The 15,732-nt window shown below is 39.6% G+C and overlaps 1 protein-coding gene across 1 annotated transcript in view; it reads left to right on the forward strand.

The window, feature by feature from the left end:
• The window catches only part of ABHD3 (abhydrolase domain containing 3, phospholipase), a 31,932-nt gene extending 16,403 nt beyond the window's left edge, over positions 1–15,529 (forward strand). Inside the window, exons 6-9 of the mRNA XM_084621706.1 lie at positions 5,439–5,612; positions 8,088–8,136; positions 8,225–8,390; positions 14,686–15,529. Of these exons, the coding sequence (XP_084477832.1) occupies positions 5,439–5,612; positions 8,088–8,136; positions 8,225–8,390; positions 14,686–14,864 (568 nt within the window). The 3' untranslated portion in view covers positions 14,865–15,529. The remainder of the gene's footprint in view (positions 1–5,438; positions 5,613–8,087; positions 8,137–8,224; positions 8,391–14,685) is intronic.
• Positions 15,530–15,732: the final 203 nt, after the last annotated feature.

Consider the following 15,732-nt stretch of genomic DNA (forward strand, 5'->3'; position numbering starts at 1 on the left):
CTGTGTTGGCAGACAGCCTGAAACAATAGCTCTGAGAGGTGTGAACTGTTCATTCATCACACTGGATTCTTAATTATGAAACCTAAACAGGACAATACAAAGAGTCTTAGTGTTAACTATTTCATTGCTGATTATTTTAGCAGAAACAGCCAACTTGTAGGCCTGATCCAAAGCCTGTTGAAATCAAAGGAAATCTTTCCATTTACTTCAGTGGATTGTGGATTAGGCCCAATGTGCTTATTGCACAATCCCAAAGTGGGGCTGCACCTTTCCAGGTGCCGAAAAGTACTGGGCTGTCAAAACTCCAGCTTCTCCTTGACAGCTGCCACCCTGCAGTTAGACATTGGTCTGTAGAAAAACTGAAAGTGTGGGGCAATGTAAAATAAACAGAAGGTAATATGAAAATAAATAACAGTGGGGCTCCCATGCTGATTTCATTATTCAGCATCAGATCTAATTAAATAAAGCCTCTTGTTTAAAAGTTTGTTGTAAAGTTCTGCCAATTTTCTCTCTGTGTGCCCCAGAAGCTGGGGGCCTGGTTGTAGAACGTTGGTCCATCTTGTTGCAGAGTACACAGGCACTTATTAAAATGTCACAAATCAGTATTTCACAACTTCCTCATTACAGCAACTCTACTTCTATCTGCTCTAAAGGATACAGGAAAGCAGATAAAAAATAAAATAGAGCCAAAAAATAGAGGAAGTGGAGCCAATGTATTATGCTCCTTTCCCTGCCTAGCAGCCTGTGGAAGCCCTAAGAGTTAACTCCACGCTAGCAGGGCTTCTCACTTTATAGTTAGGGTTTGTTAGAGGAAGGGTGGGCTTCAGAGAGCATCTGTTTTGTATGATTCAGAAGGAGGAAGTAATACTGTCAACAAAACCAGCGAGTTAATGCGGCTAAAAGCAGTATTATTAACACTCACTCAGTGCTGGCCCCTATCCAGAGAAGGGAAGTACAGCACAGTTAGAATGGACAATGTCCAGTGCCAGCACAACTTCTTGGAAAATTGTGCTGCAAGGTAGGAAGGGAATTCTGTGAGTTCAGGAATGAACTTCCGGCACCCTCTGTTCCTTTCTTATGGGATGTGCTGAGGATGGGTACAAGGTGGCTCTCTTTACTGGCATTTACCTACTAAGCCATCCTGACCTTTGCAAGTTATTGGATAATTACAAAAAGAAAAGAAAAGGAGTACTAGTGGCACCTTAGAGACTAACCAATTTATTTGAGCATAAGCTTTCGTGAGCTACAGCTCACTTCATTGGATGCATCTGATGAAGTGAGCTGTAGCTCATGAAAGCTGATGCTCAAATAAATTGGTTAGTCTCTAAGGTGCCACAAGTACTCCTTTTCTTTTTGCGAATACAGACTAACACAGCTGCTACTCTGAAACCTGGATAATTACAGATTTGTTCAGTGGATACAGTTATTGATAATCAGGTAAATAAGTAACTTTGAAGCTTTTAAACCCTATTGGGCCAAATCTTGGTCCCACTGAGTTTTGCTATTGCCGTCGATGGCACCAAGATTTGGACCATTGCAGGGTTTTTGCTGTTATTGTTATAAATACCAAATAAGAAATATCACAAAAAACTATGACAGATTTTTCTGCACTCCCCTTTCCATAGTGTAGCTCATAATGAATAATTCTGTGGAATGGACTCACCTGTTTCAATGTGCCTGTGAGACTAATCTTTATTTCCTTCCAGTTCTGGATTTTTAATCTGGCACTGTTCCTCTTTAGAAACCGTAACCAGTTATGCAAACATGTTTGTTTTTAATATTCAAATGGTGAACTATTTTGCTATGTGTAATTTTGTTGTACCACTAAATTTGTTTGGGAATGTATCATTTGCTTGGGTATTGGATTTGTATTGTTGAGTATGTAGGAGACATACATTTTTTCCCCATAAATTATGGCAAATGGCAGAATCGAGGTGGGTGGGTATAACCTGGTAGATTGTGGTTGAATAGGCTTGATTTGGAAGGGGAACCAACAATCTGTGTTTGTGACTGTCTGTTGCTTTGCATATGTTAGAAGGTGATGAATGTATGGAAATGGATTTACGCTGCATTCCCTCGGGTTGTTGTGGTTTTAAACTTGCCATTGTTCCTTTGTAATCTTAGCTGGTTTTCACTGTGTCTTTGATGTTTGCATCATATAATAGATTCATGATCTATTTCTTTGTCTTGTCACCTTCTCCTCTAGGCTCTGATCTTGCAAAGATTTATGCACATGCTTAATTTTCAGCAATTGAGTAGTCCCAAATCGACTACATTGGGATTACTCACATGCTTAAAATTAAGCATCTTTGTTGTGAATTGGATTACTCATCTGCTTAAAGCTAAACACATGTGTAGGTCTTTGCAGGATCAGGACCTTATAAGAAGCAGCTATTCAAAATCTTCATCTCAAAGTACTTTTAAAATTATTTCTTCAATAATTTTAAAAACTTTCTAAATTGAAAACAAAATACAAGTAGACTCCTGACAGACGTTTAAAAAAATGCAACACGACCCACAACATTTCATAAGGAGATTGCAGAGCGAGAAGAAACTTAAATTTGGCTGATTAAGAAGGAAATAAAACATTGACTTTACTTCCCTGTGATGTACATTTAAATTAAAGTACACTTCTCTTTGACTTCCAGTCTGTATTGTTTTGGAAGGCGCACTGCTCCTCTAGCATGAAGCTTCTCAATATCTTTCCCACCACATATATTCTCCACCTTCCATTTGTGGCTTGTTCTACCACATCAGCATTTTTACTGGCTTAGAAATCAATTGTGGGTTTTTCCACAAGCTCTGTGTATGGGGCAGCAGGTAGCTGTGTTGCCTCCCAGTGTGTGTCCCACGCACACACACACACACACCCCCGCTTCAAGGATGTGGGGATACAAACCTTGTATCAGCTCGATCCCAGACACAGTTTACAACCCCTGGTATGCTGGAATGTACAGCTGTGCCAGCATGTTGCTTGTTACTCATTCTTTCCTGTTTGCTCCCTGCAAATGTTTATAGGGTTGGGATGTACCAGCCCCTGGAGACTGTTCTTCCTTCTGCACTGGTACCCATCACTAGCTGGTGCAGGGGAGGAAGGGGATGGCTTATACTCCAATAGTACCCCGTGAAAGTAGGCAGGATGGGCCACAATCTGCCCTTACATAATGACAGTTTTCAGAGTAGCAGCCATGTTAGTCTGTATCCGCAAAAAGAAAAGGAGTACTTGGGGCACCTTAGAGACTAACAAATTTATTTGAGCATAAGCTTTCGTGAGCTACACCTCAACAATACATTTGTTAGTCCCTAAGGTGCCACAAGTCCTCCTTTTCCAATCTGCCCTTAGACAGCAAACCTTCTAGTTTTCAGGCCATCTTCTGTTTTTCTCCTGCACTATCCTACCCATCCTCCTGATTTATTTTTAATCTTTCTGCATCTGGAGTGGCAAGTACCTGTGAGCTTTCCTTCATCTCAGGCATACAGCAGCTATGGAGACTATTATGTAAGTGGAGGAATAGTGCGGAACTTTCCTGGCTTCTGCACTACCCCAGTGAAATGAGCTAGCGAAAGGATCTGAGTCCTCGCTCCCACTTCCTTTACCCAGTGGCCTCCCTGCCCTTGAGGACTCCCCTTCCACTCTCCTGTCTGGCAGAGTCCTCGTAACCCCAACAAGGCTGGGCCCAGGATTCCTGGGGGGCTTGACCCCCAACCCTGCTGTGGTCACCTAGGACAGGGGCTAGGGTGTCCCCATTCCGGGGTACTCTCTCTGTCCTGGGCACTTCTCTGACCCACTGACCATTACATACAATTTAAAGCAAATGCAAGTTATTTAATCAACAATTAATTTTAAAAAGAATAAGGAAAAATGGGAAAGGTTAAAGGAAACACATCAATCTGCTCTGTGGCAGGAAACATCACAAACAGTGTCTCTGGAATGTCAGGGCAGTTCACAGTCTGTTCCTTGTAAGTCCCAGGCCTTCTTCTCAGGCCCTGGCTGTGCTGCAGGGATACTGTGTGTCGGACACTTGCTCTGATGGTGGCCACACGCTCTCAGGCCCTAAGTGGTAGGACCCTTCTTCCCAATGTCACCCCCGCCCTGTCGGGGTTACGATCCAAGCCTGGCCTGCAGAGCGTCTTGGCTGAGGTGTCTCCCTGTACTGGGCCTGCTGCCCAGGGTCCCCCTCGCTCTCCCCAGCTGCTCACCGCACCCAGCTCCGGACTGCTCCAGCCCCAGCTTCACCACTCTGTCTCTGCCCTGCTGCTGCTGCTCTGCCTCCAGCTCCCTGGGCTGCTTCTTTGGCCCCTCTGGCTCTGGTTGCTGCAGTTCTGCTCCCAGGCCAGGTCTGCTCTGCAGGCTGCTTCTGTGACTCTGCTCCCAGCACTGACCTGCTTCCTGGGCTGCTTTTCTGGCCCCTCTGGCTCTCGTTGCTGCAGCTCCGCTCTCAGGGCAAGTCTGCTCTCTCTGGGCTATGCCTCTGGCTTTGGGGCTGTAGCTCTGCTCCCAGGACAGGGTCTGCTCTCTCTGAATCTGGCACAGCTCTGCTCCCCAGCTCAGCTTGCACCCCTGCTTTCTCTTTAGCTGGGCCCCACTCTGTCTGACCCAGGCAATTCCAGCTCACATGGAGGACGAGACTTCCCTGGCCTCCTGACTCTCTGATTAGCCTGCCCGCCCTATCATTCAGGCTGACCTGGAGCATTGGCCTCTCCCCATTGTTCCTGGGGACTGTCAGTTTCAGGGTCCTGATTTCCCATAGACCCTTTTCCTTTTAGTACTGGGAGCTAGCCAACCAAAACACCCCCACTGAATGTTAATAAGGGGGCAACAGTCCCCTTACATTAAGTAGCAGTACTCAGGAAGGCAAGACTTTAATTAGGCCAGGGGTTCTCGGCCATATTTTTTTCCTAATTTTAAATAACTCTTCATATTCTTTGCATTCAAGATCTGTGCCCACCATACACGCTCCCAAGTGTGATGCGATGGTGGAGGCTAAAATTCCCAAATACTGTCGCCAGCCCACACATGTCTCACTGGGTAGATTGCAATTTTCAAAAGTTTTAAGAAAAATGAAATTTTGTAAGACCTACCCCTTTCTGTTCCAAGAGCAAGGCACACTTAATTGACCTTGCCTTCTCTAATGTAAACAATTAGCAGTGTGTACATATTAAAAATACACCCCCGCCAAAAAACAAAACCAAACCCAAACACAACACTGCATACCCTCATCCTCTTGGGGACAGGATGCGAGAGAAAATGAAACATGACAGATGTTAGTAACATCACTTAAGGCACTATTGGAAGGGAAATACCATGGTGATAAGGGTGGTGCAAGAACCCATTTAGAACAGAATAGGTGTAAAGTTGGCAGATTGTTAAACATGTGATTATATTTCAGTGAGTGATCTGACAGTTTGATTTGTTTTATTTTTATTCTTCTTTGTAGCATGCTTCTTTTAAATTACCTGGGCCAAACTGGCCGAGAAACCCCTTTGATGGCAGCTGCAATTTTCTCTGCTGGTTGGAATGTTTTTGAGTCTGCAGAATCATTGGAGAAACCACTAAATTGGCTTCTCTTTAACTACTACTTGACTACTTGTTTACAGTCCTCTATTAATAGGTGAGTCACCTTCTGAACTATTCAGAAAGGTTGAAAATATTAGTATGGAATATAAGCCAGATACATGGGCGTCCTGGGAAAGGAATGCTATTACTGCATTTCACATAATGCTTTTCTTTGTGTGTGTAATCTCAGGAAATTCTGAAACTGAAATGTTTCCTTGCTTGAAAGATTTTCCTCATAGGTAGAATTCACTCTTGTACAGAGAACCAGCTTATGTACCATTGCAGTCTTCAAAATAAATCTGAAGTGGGACTTAAATGGTGTATAGGCTTTGTGCTGGCCCTATCTACGGGACTGAATTTCACCTCATGCACACAATGATTATTGTAAGGTTAGTCATGATTTGGATGTATGGCACCAATTTGATTTTCTTTATAAACTAACCAATATTAACACATTTAGTTTAAGGGCTACATATTTGTTATAAAATCAACTCTGAAAACAAAAAGGAGGGGAAAGGGTAGCTCATATGTAGTCTTAAAGAATTAATGTTTTTGTTCCTAAAATCAAAGTTCTCCTTTTTATCCTTGTCAGCTTTCTAATGACGAATGCAGATTTCACTCATGTTTCTGGTAGTGCTGTCAAGCGATTAAAAAAATTAATCGAGATTAATTGTGCGATTAAATAAATAATCCTGATTAATCGTGCAATTAATCGCTCTGTTTAAACAATAATAGAATACCATTTATTTAAATATTTTTGGATGTTTTCTACATTTTCAAATATATTGATTTCAATTAGAACACAGAATACGAAGTGTACAGTTCTCACTTTATATGTATTTTTATTACAAATATTTGCCCTGTAAAAGAAAACAAAAGAAATTGTATTTTTCAATTCACCTAATCCAAGTACTGTAGTGCAATCTCTTTATCATGAAAATTGAACTTACAGTTATAGAGTTATGTACAAAAAATAATTGCACTCAAAAATAAAACAATGTAAAACTTTAGAACCTACAAGTTAACTCAGTCCGACTTCTTGTTCAGCCAATTGCTCAGACAAACAATTTTGTTTACATTTGCAGGAGATAATACTGCCCGCTTCTTGTTTACAGTGTCACCTGAAAGTGAGAACAGGCGTTTGCATGGCACTGTTGTAGCTGTTGTTGCAAAATATTTACATGCCGGATGCACGAAAGTTTCATATGTCCCTTCATGCTTTGCCCATCATTCCAGAGGACATGCTTCCATGCTGATGACAGGCTCTGCTCGATAACGATCCAAAGCAGTGCAGACTGACGCATGTTCATTTTCATCACCTGAGTCAGATGCCACCAAGAAGGTTGATTTTATTTTTTGGTGGTTTGGGTTCTGTAGTTTCCACATTGGACTGTTGCTCTTTTAAGACTTCTGAAAGCATGCTCTACTCCTCGTCCCTTTCAGATTTTGGAAGGCACTTCAGATTCTTAAACCTTGGGTCATGTGCTGTAGCTACTTTTAGAAATCTCACATTGGTACTTTCTTTGTTTTGTCAAAACTGCAGTGAAAGTGTTCTTAAAATGAACAACATGTGCTGGGTCATCATTTGAGATTGCCATAACATGAAAGATATGGCAGAATGCAGGTAAAACAGAGCAGGAGGCATACAATTCTCCCCCAAGGAGTTCAGTCACAAATTCAGTTAATGCATTTTTTTTTTTAACGAGCATCATTGGCATGGAAGCATGTTCTCTGGAATGGTGGCCAAAGCATGATGGGGCATATGAATGTTTAGTATACCTGGCACATAAATACATAGCAATGCTGGGGTGCCATGCGAACACCTGTTCTTATTTTCAGGTGACATTGTAAATAAGAAGCAGACAGCATTATCTCCCATAAAGGTAAACAAACTTGTTTGTCTTAGTGATTGGCTGAACAAGAAGTCAGACTAAGTGGACTTGTAGGCTCTGAAGTTTTATATTTTGTTTTTGAGTGCAGTTATGTAACAAAAAAATCTACATTTGTAAATTGCACTTTCCTGATAAAGAGATTGCACTACTCTACTTGTATGAGATGAACTGAAAAATATTATTTCTTTTGTTTATCATTTTTACAATGCAAATATTTGTAATAAAAATAATATAAAGTGAGCACTATACACTTTGTATTCTGTGTTGTAAATGAAATAAAATATTTGAAAATGTAGAAAAACATCAGAAATATTTAATACATTTCAATTGGTATTCTATTATTTAACAATGCGATTAAAACTGCGATTAATCACGATTAATTTTTTTAATCACAATTACCTTTTTTTAGTTAATTGCGTAAATTAACTGCGATTAATTGACAGCCCTAGTTTCTGGTTGTATTTGGAAGTAAGTGCACATTGATTAGTGTCCAGGACAGAAGGATTTATAATTCTGAGAAATAAAACAAATGTTCTTACTCTATGATTATATTTATTTCTGAGTATGTATTTGTAAGGCGGATGACTTCTACATCTGTAAAATCATTTTTTCTTCCCCCTCCCCTCATTTTTTTCCAGACATCGACAAATGTTAGAGAAATTATTTGATATGAATCTTGTCATGAAGGTAGATGGATAGATCTTTTCTCTTTTGATTTCATGTTTTGGTTTCCAAATACTGATGTTGTTCCTGATTTTGAATTCTGTACTTTCAGGCTAAAACCATTAGGGAGTTTGATAAGCAATTCACCTCAGTCATGTTTGGCTACTGTACAGTTGATGATTACTATGTAGATGCTAGTCCATATCGCAAGCTGAAGTCAATAGGAATTCCCGTGTTATGTCTAAACTCTCTGGATGATGTTTTTTCACCAGGTCATGGTAAGTTGTGGCTTTTTTATGTTTCTCTTTATACCTGTATGTATGTACGTATGCAATCAGTAAGATGGAAAACTGCATAGATCTAAGAACAGGCTATATATGAATGAGATGTGTTTAATACTACTACTGTACATCACTACTGGTATTTTAGTTCCCATTTTCCACTCTGATAAACTTTGAAGTTATTGGAGAGGCCTAACTAATACAAGGTGAAAAATGCTTAGTTCTTTTGTTGATCAGCATTCTTGTAAGCCAGCCCCTATAAAACATGTCATATTGTGATTTGCTCATGTTTCAGGATATTTGAACTCCTCTATAGCCATCGCTGGCAATGACCTCAGAGACATAAAAGTCCAATGCCTAATGCAAAAATCATTTGGTTCCCTTTGATGATTAAAGATAGGAAGGAAGTTTAGAATCCTTCAATCTCAGATGGCACATGGGCCAAAGTGCTGACATGGCTGTGTTGTTGGTCCAGGACAGCAGAAGGGATACATATGATATGATCTTATACAGGAAATCCCATATCAATATTAGTAGAAATCTGATTGGAGGATGAAGCTGCCCAACAGGCAGCAATGCCAGCTAATAACAGTTAAGCTGGAAAAACACAATAGATTTTTTAAAATAGTTTATCCTGATCACCTGACAGAGCAATCAGGCTTTTACTGTTGACCCTCTTAAGTCAGTTAACAACATGGTTAAAGATTTTTTTGGTCCTGTGGTCTGCATGATGGCTATATTTTCCTCGGAGTGATATGACAGTGAATAAAAGTAAAGTTGTAAAAGAGGAACTAGCCAGGCTAAGAGCTAGTTAACGACACAATCTTCTGCAGTAGACCGCTGACAGTTGGAAGTACAAAATGTTGGTTTGATGCAGGGAAACTTGCTATTGCCATTGTAAATTGACCCAGATCTTCATAAGAAAATCTAGGACACCACGGAGATTGTGCAAATAGGTTAGAGTACTGAACTGAAGTTTAAAGAAACTGAAGGAAGATTATATGTGTCATGAATATGTTAAAAGTTACACAAATCTAATGTCAAGTAGGATTACACAAAAAGTTGTTGGAAATCAGCTATGCCTGCTTCAGTGAAGGTACACTGAGGAAGGAGAGACCTCTTATGTCCCTCTTAGGACTCCTGCACTGATAGTGTAAAGAAGTGGAGACCAGGCAGCTGCCACTTTTGGCAAACAACACACACCACTCTTGATTGGGAGTATCTTGGTGTGACCATAGACCTGAAACCCATGCACTGCCTATTGATTGTGGAGCTGTGTGGTTTGAAGCACAGGCTACATTTGTAAAATGGGTATTGGTGGAACCACCAGTGAGATCACTTTTTCCCCATGCTCCTGGATGTAGTATGATCCATTCATTACTCCTCCTGGTTCCTGCCAGCATAATGCTTCCAAGGGCCTCTAGTGAGGGCTATACAACCTCCTTTCTCCTCACACCTCAGTTAAAGACGAGGTCTCAGACTCAAGAATCATCTTGGAACTGAACCCAGGACCCCCCGAATTAAAATACAAACTTCTACAGCGTAAGCTAAAACTGACAGTTGTAGCAGGTTCATATCCTCTATGAATCTGGCACGGAGGGGGACACAATGCACACTGAACAGTGGGCTGCAGAAGGACTGTTTTTTTTAATTCATCATGTGCCCATTGTTGGTGCTAAACAAACAATAATAGAGACAAACATATCCTGGTGTGGGGGTATTGTATAGAACCGAAAGATAGAACATTATAATTTTTTGTAGTGATTGTGTTTTCCCCTTAAAATCTGATTCTATCCTGCATTTCTCCATTAAATTCTTGTATGTTCAGGCATTTGTTTGGTCCTTGCTCCTCCTACTGTCAAAGGTAGGTAATGTTTCATACAGCATAGAAAATAGAGAAATATTATTGGAGGGGATTAAACCAAGGGCAAGAAATCTGTTCAGCCACTCATTTTGATTAATTTAGTAACTTAGCTGTCACTTACTTGACTACTAGAAAGTGATGATGTATTGGATAGCAGAAGTTTTTCAAGGCAGAGATAAAAAAACTATTTACCCCTGTTCCCTTTCTGAGGTTTAATCCTCTACTAGACTTTGGGGACCTGTGCTGAGCTGGGAATGACTCTGATCCGGAGGACCCCAGGCTTCCACTGATTGCAGGAATTGGCTACTTTTGCATGCCTCCTCATACTTCTTCCAGTAAATCTGAGGTTTCCTCTCAACCTTCTATGCATGCTTCAGTTCCCCATTAGTAGCAGAAAATTGGAATTCCACAGTTCCAGACTGGATCAAACTTAGAATGCTGCCACTTGGAAACACAACCTCAGCCTAGCAGAGAAGGTTCTCTAAGGAGAGCTACTCCAGGATTGCTCTGTATTCAGACAACTCCCTGTATGAAGCTGGCTACACCTGTCTGCAAAGTTGTCTGTTAGATGAGGTGCAAATCCACCAGATGTGTGTCACTTAACATTCTAATTACAGTTTAGAAGCTTTTATCCCCATTTTAAATTGTTCAAGGCTGATTGACCATAAGAAATGCAGACACTGCATCTGCTTCCTTTAATTGCAGTCATTTGCTCTCACATCATCTGTAAATGCAGTTTTTGATATCTTTTGCACTTGTAAACATAATGGTGGAAGACATCATGGACTCGACCCATAATCAGAAAAATGTCCACAGGGGTCTTGATCCAACATGAAGAAGCTGTATCTCTTATTTCCAGGCATGCCTCTGTGATGGCAGTTTCAGTTTAAATTACCTAGTGCACGCATGGCTGATGCAGCTGTATGAACATACAGCTGTATATATACAAATCTTGACTGTTCTCAAAGTATATAACTAATAAAAGCAAGTGTCATTTGCATCAAGTATTTTTAACTCCAAGCCATTTTTCTCACCCAGAGTAATCCAGACAATTCATTGTATGAGGTAAGGCATGATATAGCCAATTTCAGCTTTTATTTTGAATTGCCTAAAAACCCTCACCTGTCCAAAAACAAAACAAAACAGGCACCAGTAGTGCCAGTTATCATAGTGTCATATTTGACTCTATAGTTGAATTATCATTTTCTTTGATCACTACCTTTCAGAGGCATATTATGCAGTGTGACTTAAATTTCCTCATTCTAATGGTCTGCCAGGTGCTGGTAGAGACAATGCTATATCACATCTGAGACTCTGACCTTGCAGTTTAGTGCCCTGTCAGCATGTTTGTACCACTCCACTCCATTAATATCTGTGCTCTTTTCAGACCACAGTGTAAATTTTACTAAACTATCTTTCTCTCTTCACTCTGTTTCTTTTGGGTTTAAATTTACAATACATCATTGTTAAGTTTCACTCTGCATCCCTTTCTGCAGACAATTCAATGGAATGAAGCAGTCAGGAGAGACCAAAGAAAAAAAGAGAGGATAAAAAGATTAGGGAGAGGGGTAAGAGTCAGAAAATGGGAGTAAGGGATTCATGGATAGATGATAGAGAAATGAGTCAAAAGAAGGGGATGGAAAACATGAGAGTAGAAGATTAGCAAAATTCATGCTGCTCTATCCTTTGGTGGGGGGGGTGTTTGGTTTGTTTTTTTAATTCGGCAGAGATGGAAAACATAAAGAATAGACTAGCTTTTGAACAAAGGTAGCATTGTGATGCTCCCCCATGGTACTCAGGGTTGTGAGGCACCTCACCACCACTACCTGGCCTTAGTGTGAAGCTGTCTTGCCTGATGCCTGCTGTAGCTCAGCCCCCTGAAACCAACAGCCTCTCGAAACAGACAAGCACTGACTTCCAGGTCTCCACAGACCTCTCCCTCTCTTGTTCAGGCTAGTGACAGACATACACCAACTCTCAAGCCCCTCCCTCTGTCAGAGTCCCACTACATCCCCTGTCACTGGACACTCCCACAAATATATTGTCACACAGGTTGACTGACACAACTAAGGATCAGGTCCCTTACAAAAACACAGCACTGGAATCTACTTATAGTGAAACAAATATGTTTATTTACAAAGACTAAGATGTAAGACACAGTGAGCAAAGTCAACAAGTTACATGTAAAGCAAAAGGAATAACATGTTTCTTAGAGTCCAAAGTTAACTCTAACAGTCTAAAATCCTTGTCTAAAGCAATTTCTCACCTAAAGCAACCTCCCAGCATCACTAGTCCACATGGCCAGCATCCAATTTTCATGAATGTGAAAAGCAATATCTTTTTTGCTCCCTCAGTGAAGGATTGGAAAAGGGGCCTTTTTCCTTCCTTGAATAGTGCAGTAAATCTTTGACATGCCCCTTTGGAAGTGCATCCCCAGATAAGACTCTTCTCCCCTGTTGCTTGTTCTCCAGTGTGCTCCCCGACGCAGTTGGTTTCACATCCCCCAATCAACCTGTTTTTCCTGTTAGCTCTACATGCAGATGGGGCTTCCATTGTTTTACAATGCTTAATTTACATCAGAGACAGGGATAGGTGAAGAGACATGCTTTTTCTGGCAGAAGACCTGTTTGTCTGCTCTGCCTTGTTACAGACTTTAAAAATAATTTCAGTATATATACACAATTCCTTATATAGTGTCAGTACATACATTTCACAATGAATTAATGGCCAGTGTGTTATCAGCTTTTATTTGAGACTTTGTAAGACACATTTTGGTGTCTTATATGAAAGTAGTGTGTTGGGTGTAGTGAGTTTACTAGGCCTGATAGGATTTGCTGACACAGAGTAGTGACCCTTTTGCACTCTGGCATCAATAGGCCTTTGTGTCACAAAAGAGTAGTTAACCCTTCAATAGCAGGCATCAGTGGCCCTGTGTGTCAGACTATTGCATTATGTGAATTTATTATTGAATTTAGTTTAATTCTACTTACTTATTTCCGTCAAAACATAATGCAAATTGTTTTTTTGTAGAACCTAATCACAATTTTTTTTAGTTTTATTTTTTCCATTCCTGCAAAAAAAGCATATTTGAAAACTGCAGTTTTTTAAGGCTTCTGCCCTTAGCGTATATCAGGGCCTTTTGCTATGTAAAAAATAAACACATTTAACACACATTAAACCTCTGTTACTCATTTTTCAATGGCAACTCCTTTAAATAACTAATCACTCCACCCTGAGTATGAAGAATTCCATTAAGTTGCAGTAACGACATGTCATGTCAGATAGTTATTCCGTATGAGAATAGTCAGACAGTTGCATTTATCTGTCATTTTGTGAATACATGTGCTTTCTATATTGTTAATCTGATTTTAATTTACCTTTATTTTTCTTTTATCAAGGGTTCTGCAATAGGTGACCCAGTGGATCAATGTACTAGCCATTCACCTCTGAATACTTTTGACTATCTGAATTCACTGAAATCAAAAATCATTCATTGTAATCTCTATATATGCATATGCCCAAATCATTGCACAGTTTAGAGTCTAATTTTAGACAGCTGATCTAATTCTGAGTAACTCATTTACTAGCATTCGCTAACTTAGAGAGGGCCACTAACCTGGTGTGTGACCTTGGGGAAGTCACTGTGTGTGCCTCTTTCCCGTCCCACTCTTTGCCTGTCTACATTGTAAGCTTTTTTGTGCAGGCACTGTCTCTTGCTAGAGCCCAGATCCTCAAAAATATTTAGGCACCTAACTCCCATTGAGATCAAAGTACAATGGAACCCAAATCTTGGCTGGGGCCCAAATCTTGGTTGAGGCCTTTAGGTGCTACTGTAATACAAATAATACATAATAATGATGGTATTAATAACCCTGTACTGATGCTGAGCATTGACGTAGCTGTATAAGTACATTGAACATCTCGCTATCTATAGCTGTTGGCCTTTCACTCTGATAAGCACTGAACTCAGATTCCCAAAGTAAACAAATTCTTACAATACTATTTACAGAAATATATTAAATACAAAATGTTAAAATGACTTCAGGGTTCATACCTAATCTAACAAGAACGAGGACTATTCATTGTTAATCCATCATTTTCTGTTGCCAAGTATTGAAGCACATATGTAAAGCTATGGACCTGATTCTCCTCTCACTTACACTGTTTTTACACCATTGTAAATCTGCATTGACTTCAGTTACATTTATTTTGCATCAGTGTGAGTGAGAAGAGGATCAATCAGTGCATCATCTAGAAATTTGCACAAATGATGTGAGTAATGATTCAAAGTGAGGTATCTTTTGACATCTTAACATCCCAATCCTGCAATACCCTTTTCTGTATTTCTGTTGTATGATTAGAATGCATGGTATTTACTAGAGATAAATAATAAGATGGGGGACTTACTATACTTTTCTTTTCTTTTAGCTATACCCATAGAAACTGCCAAACAAAATCCGAATGTTGCTTTGGTTCTTACTTCTTATGGAGGCCATATTGGTTTTCTAGAAGGAATGTGGCCAAGGAAATGCACTTACATGGACAGAGTCTTCAAGCAGTTTGTGCAGGCTGTGTTTGAGCATGGAAACAAAATATGCAGCATGTAGCTCTTCTGAGGCATCTTGGCCAGCCCACTGTTTCAGCACAGTGGCATGGTCTGACAAGAGCAGCTCAGCTTAGTGCACAAATTTTAATTACTGTGTATACAGCAAATAAGCCAGCAATTGGATGAAATCCATTACTATGTGAAAAAAATACTTTTTGCCTAAAATTTTGTAGCAAGAAATAAATATTACGTTGTCACTTTTGTAGTTTTTTAATATGCCTTATCAAGAATGACCTTAAATAAAACAGCACTCTATTGCACTTAACCAAAACCATTAAGCAAACAGGTTATAATTCCTCAGGAGTTTAATTTAAGACAGTTCATTTTTAGGAGATTCAATTTAGATGACTTGCAATATAACAGTTTTAGTAACTAACTCTCAAAAATCACATTTATGATATTTTAAAGTATGTTACAAGTTGACCCATTTCTAAGGGCATTGATGAGAAAAATACTGAAATATGAAAATAGAAGCAATACAAAACAGGCCTGATTCGTCAAAGTAATCTTTAGGTTTAAGCATGGACTGCAGCAGTATTAGACTGATAATTTCATTTGCTGTTTTACCCTGTGAAAAAATATTCAGATTTAGGGCCGGTTTTTAATTAATTAATTAATGTTGTTGTTTATTTATAATGCCAATACCATATTTGTCTTACATGTTTATTTTTAACATTGTTACCTAATTTGTAGTATTTATGTATTACCAAAGGTTCTGTTGAAATGTAATAAACTATGTAATTTTAAACCAACACATTTTGTATTTCCTAATTTATGTAATCCTGTGTAGTGTTATATATGTAATACATATTCCATGTAAAGGTGGCAAATAACAAATTGCATAATTCTATAATTTATGTGTATATTAC

Source organism: Lepidochelys olivacea, assembly GCF_965140295.1.
Source record: "Lepidochelys olivacea isolate rLepOli2 genome assembly, chromosome: 2".
Taxonomy (NCBI): domain Eukaryota; kingdom Metazoa; phylum Chordata; order Testudines; family Cheloniidae; genus Lepidochelys; species Lepidochelys olivacea.